This window comes from Ursus arctos, unplaced genomic scaffold, assembly GCF_023065955.2.
Source record: "Ursus arctos isolate Adak ecotype North America unplaced genomic scaffold, UrsArc2.0 scaffold_25, whole genome shotgun sequence".
Lineage (NCBI taxonomy): Eukaryota > Metazoa > Chordata > Mammalia > Carnivora > Ursidae > Ursus > Ursus arctos.
This window is the reverse complement of record NW_026622930.1, coordinates 415,281-420,667: the sequence shown is the minus strand read 5'-3', so window position 1 is coordinate 420,667 and position 5,387 is coordinate 415,281. Positions and strand designations below refer to the sequence as shown.

General features: G+C 49.2%; 1 gene segment (V, D, J or C); it reads right to left on the bottom strand.

Annotated features, from left to right (window-relative positions):
- Positions 1 to 376: 376 nt before the first annotated feature.
- Positions 377 to 804, bottom strand: LOC113250231 (immunoglobulin heavy variable 4-61-like). The segment is given in 2 exon segments: positions 377 to 663; positions 745 to 804. Coding segments are annotated over 2 exon segments (333 nt in total).
- Between the last annotated feature and the right edge of the window lie 4,583 nt (positions 805 to 5,387).

Genomic DNA, 5,387 nt, shown 5'->3' with positions numbered 1-5,387 from the left:
CCCCTGGGGAAACTGTTTTATGGAGAGGATGCCCCACACGGTGACAGGAGACGAGCACTTACTCTCCACCTGCACCTGCTGCTGGTGTGGAAAGTGTATTTGTGGGTCTTGAGTGCCACACGCTGATCTGAGTGTGACCTTGTCTCCTGAGTGCCCCTGACTCTTGAGCACCCCCTGGTGACCTGAGCTCCCCCTGGTGACCTGCGATCTCCCTGGTGACCTGAACTCCCCCAGGTGTCCTGAGAGCCCCCTGGTGTCCTGAGCTCTCCCTGGTGGATTCTGAGGGCCCCTGCTGTCCTGCCCCTACTGTGTCCCTGCAGGAAGGTTTGTGTCTGGGCTCACACTGATGTCTCCTCTGTGTGCCTCTTCCACAGTACTACACGGCCCTGTCCTCGGTGGTCACAGAGCTCCGCTGCAGGGAGACCTGGTTTTGGGACGAGTCAGCAGTGATGGAGATGCGGCCCTGGAAAGTCGGGTTGTAGCTTGTGCTACCTGTCCAGTACCCCATCCACTCCAGTGCTCTCCCAGGGCGCTGGCGGATCCAGTTCCAATAGTAACTGCTGGTGACAGAGCCCCCAGAGACAACACAGTTGAGAGAGAGGGTCTGTGAGGGCTTCACCAGTCCTGGGCCTGACTCCTGAAGTGTAAGTTGAGACAGGACACCTAGGGACAAAGAGAGTCATGGTGAGTCGGTCCCATCCCACAGAAAGCCCCCCGTCTATCCCAGAGTGTCCAGACCCTTACCCAGGGGAGCTGCCAGAAGGCAGAGGAGGGACCACAGCATCTGCATGGCTGTCTGCAGGATGGAGACCCAGCACGCTGGCCTCTGCCTGTGATGCCGATTTCTTCTGGGAGCACCCAGGTGATTTGCATGTGGGTCCCCGCAGAGACGGGGAAGCATTAAAAGATCCTGAGCCCTGGTGACAGTCACTAGTTCTTGGTGTCCCCATGGTGGGTGGTGTGAAGACCCACTGAGTCTGTTCCTAGTGATCTAGGCTGAGTTCTGCCTGAACTGTTCTCCAGCCCCAGTTACTTGAGTGGGTTTGTGCTGGAGTTGATGAAGATTTGGAAACCTCACGAAGGTTCTCTTGTGTTCTCTCGTGGGGCTGTTTGACTGTGGGCTGCAATTTTAACCTTCAGATTCACCTGTTCACATACCTGGAGGATGAGGCAGTAGTCCAAGGTCCAGACCGTGATTGCTTGCGTTCTTAGGGTCATTCTTTCCTTCTAATCAGATATGGGGTCCTGGATGATGGCCTACGTCTCCATCTACAAAAGGGTGTGTCAGGAACTATACGCAAGGATTTACCTAAAGAAACAAGCTCATCCATGTGGATAGCAAGGCAGAGAGATTGGGCGTTAAGTGGGTATGCATTTCTTCTTTTCCTCTTGTTTTAAATTTTATTTAAATTCAACTAGCCAGCGCATAGTACATCATTAGTTTCGGATGTAGTGTTCAATAGTTTATCAGTTGTGTACAGCACCCAGTGCTCATCACATCAAGTGCCCTCCTTAATGCCCATCACCCGGTCAGCCCATGCCTCCACCCACCTCCCTTCCCTAACCCTCAGTTTGTTTCCTATAGTTAGGAGTTTCTCCTGGTTTGTCTTCCTGTCTGATGACATCCCATTCAGTTTTCCTTCCCTTCCCCTATAATCCTCTGCACTTTTTTTTAAAGATTTTATTTATTTATTTGACAGAGATAGAGACCGCCAGTGAGAGAGGGAACGCAAGCAGGGGGAGTGGGAGAGGAAGAAGCAGGCTCCCAGCAGATGAGCCTGATGTGGGGCTCGATCCCATAACACTGGGATCTCACCCTGAGCGGAAGGGAGACGCTTAACCGCTGTGCCACCCAGGCGCCCCCCTCTGCACTTTTTCTTATGTTCCACATATGAGTGAAGCCATATGATATTTGTCTTTCTCTGATTGACTTATTTCACTCAGAACGATACCCTCTAGTTACATCCATGGAACAAAAATGTTTATATGTGACTAATAAATTGTTGAACAGTACAGCTGAGTCTAATGATGTACTATATGTTGGCTAAATGAATTTAAATAAAAAATAACACCTAAAATCCAAGCCATATGGTCCTGTACTCACCCTGAGACAGATGGTTCTAGGGAGGAACACATTTAACTGAGTCAGAAAGGGAGGTGTTCCCTTCCCACACAACGTGAGACATGCCGACCCTACTACACAGGCATCTAAAGGGGTCCAAGCCCCAGGATGTGCCCCCATCTCCATCCAGACCCCAAATCCTCATGGGAAAGAGGAGGATGAAGGGGAAGCTGGACGTGAACGTTCACACAGCGTCTGGAGTATGGAGCTTCTTTACCTTGATTTCTCTGTCCTCTGAGGTCCTCATGGACAGGTTCCTGCATGTATTATAAAGACTTTATGATTTATGAATCTGTAATGGAAAAGTCATTTTCTCTGTTGCATGTTCTCTCTCTTTTCCTCTCCTCCTTAGCTTCTGTCTCACACACAGGAGATTTCAACACACATGGTAGTAGGGGAAAGATTCTTGTAAGGTTACAAATTAGCGGGTTCACGTTGTTTGCTTTCTTCGATTCCACTGAGAACTCCTGATAGAATTCATAGTGATATACTGCTTTTCTTGTTTATTTCATCATTTCTGTATTCATTGTTCCTTCTCTGGGCATCCTTTGTTCCCTGGTATGAGCAAGTACTTTACGGAATTACCAATGTCAAGCTCCTCATTTACAGTTTGCCCTGAGGTGATGGAATGAGCCAAAGGAAGGAGGTCAGATTCCTGAGTCTCTGAACACCCACAGATTCCAGCTGGCACGACTGATGGGGTGTCCTGGTCCCCACAGGTAGAGCACAGACCCTCAGATGTGATCTTGGACCTCATGTTCCAGCAGATCCTGGCAGCCAGGATGCTGCCAGTCCTGCACCCCACTCTGCACCTGCAACAGGGAAGAGCTTTCTCATGGGGTGTCCTGTGCTTAAGGAATGAGGTAATCTCTGGAACAGCTCATGAAGGTCCCATCTCACACCCAGTCCACCTGAGTCACAGGGGTTTACCATTAGAATATATACTGCCCCTCCCCTGTAGGGCCAGCACATCAGGGTCGCAGAGGGGATCAACACTGCGGGGCATTAAGACACAGATCTTTTTTTTTATAATCTTCTTTTATTATTATATTATGTTAGTCACCATACAGTACATCCCTGCTCTTTGATGTAAAGTTCCATGATTCATTAGTTGCATATAACACCCAGTGCCCCATGCAATATGTGCCCTCCTTACTACCCATCACCAGCCTATCCCATTCCCCTACCCCCCTCCCCGCTGAAGCCCTCAGTTTGTTTCCTGGAGTCCATAGTGTCTCATGCTTCATCCCCCTTCTGATTACCCCCCCCCTTTCTTTATCCCTTTCTTCTCCTACCGATCTTCCCAGGAATGCTTGTTTCCTTTGCTAGATGAGGGAAGTTTTCAGCTACAATTTGTTCACATATCTCTTCTAGACCTCTCTCTTTCTCCACCCCCTCAGGGATGCCGATGATTCTGACATTGGAGCGGTTCATTGAGTCTCCCGTAACCTACATTCCTGAGATTGGATTTTTTGAGCCAAGTTTCTGTCTCAACTTTCTTTCTACCATCCCATCCTCCAGTTCACTAATTCGTCTTTGCCTCATGTACCGTGGCCGTCAGAGCATCTAGTTTTGACTGCATTTGATTCATAGCATTTTTAGTTTTTAAAATATTTTTTATTATATTATGTTAGTCCCCATAGAGTACATCCCTGGTTTTTGCTGTAAAGTTCGATGATTCATTAGATGCGTATAACACCTAGTGCACCATGCAATACGTGCCCTCCCCACCATAGCATTTTTAATTTCTGCCAGATTTGCCCTCATTTCTGCCCTTAGAGATTTTAAATTCTCGTTAATATTTTTGTTAATATTTTTTCAAGTCTACACATCATCTTGACCATTGTTACTCTGAACTCCATGTCGGATAATTTTGTTATATCCATATCCATCAGTTCTGTGGCAGAGGCCGCAGACTCGTTTTTTTTTTTCTTTTTTTTTTTTGCTGGGTGGAGATTTTCCTTTTCCTCATTCTGATGAGGAGAGGTTGTGGGGTTGCCCAGAGCCCAAATTATTGCTCAGGAAAAAGGCAGTGTGCACTTGTTTTATAGGGACCTTAGGGATGTGGGCTCTTGATTTTTCATCATGCCTTCTGGGGGAGAGGCCTGTCGCGCTGATACTCAGGGAACCCTGTTTGGGTAGAGTCTCCGTGTCCCCTGTGAGGGGGGATGGGGATGGGCACACTGTGAGTCGGTATTTCCAGGCTTTTCTTCTCTGGTGGCTTTCCCTGGCGGTTTGCTGTGCCTCTTCTGATAGTCAGAGCAGCAGTGGCCGAATCCTAGCCTCTGTCTCAGAACAGAGAGATCTCAGTCTGCTCTCCACTGGGCTCTTCTGGCCTCCTTAACTCTGTTTCTGTCAGTGCTGCTGAACACCCTGCAGTGTCCTGTGTTGTGCGCGCCACAGCCGGTGTCCCAGCCCTCACTTCCAGGGCCAGCATGTCTCTGTTCTTTGTGTGTCTAAAACCGCCAGCTGCCCCCAGTTCCCGTGCGCGCTCCTGAGCTCCCTCTTTCAGTGATTCCCGGGTACTCTGGAGAGCCCATTTTCAGTCTTGTCACAGGGGCGTGCCCAGGCTCATGGTCTCAGTCTGCGCACTCGTGGGTGCGGGTCCGCAAGTCTGGCCTGCTCCCCAGTGCAGGTGGCTACTGCTTCCTGGCTCCCGACTGCGTTGCCCCCCTCTCCCTTTAGTTTATCTTCCGATATCTGTGCGTGGATTCACGGCTCCCCTCTTCGTACCTCAATACTCAGTGCTGGAGATGTTCATTTCTGGAGATTCAGATGTATCTTCCTGCATCTCGGGCTGATTCCGTGGGTTTTCATTATGGTCTGGTGCATAACCAGCGTGACTCTGGGGACCAGCTGAAAAGGGGGACCCCTATTCCTCTGCCATGTTAACTCCTCCCAATATGTGCCCTCCTTAATAAACGTCACCAGGCCTGCCCATGCCCCCACCCGCCTCCCTTGTAAAACCCTCAGTTTGTTTCTTGGAGTCCATCGTCTCTCATGGTTCATCTCCCCTCCTAATTCCCCCCTTCTTTTCCCTCTTCTTTCTCCTAATGTCCTCCATGCTATTCCTTATATTCCACTTGTAAGGAAACCAAGTGATAATTGTGTTTCTCTGCTGACTTAGCTCACTTAGCATAACCCCTCCGGTTTCATTCATGTTGATGCAATGGTTGATCCTTTCTGATGGCTGCGTAATACTCCATTGTGTGTGTGGACCACATCTTCTTTATCCATTCTTCTGTTGAAGGGCATCTCAGCTCCT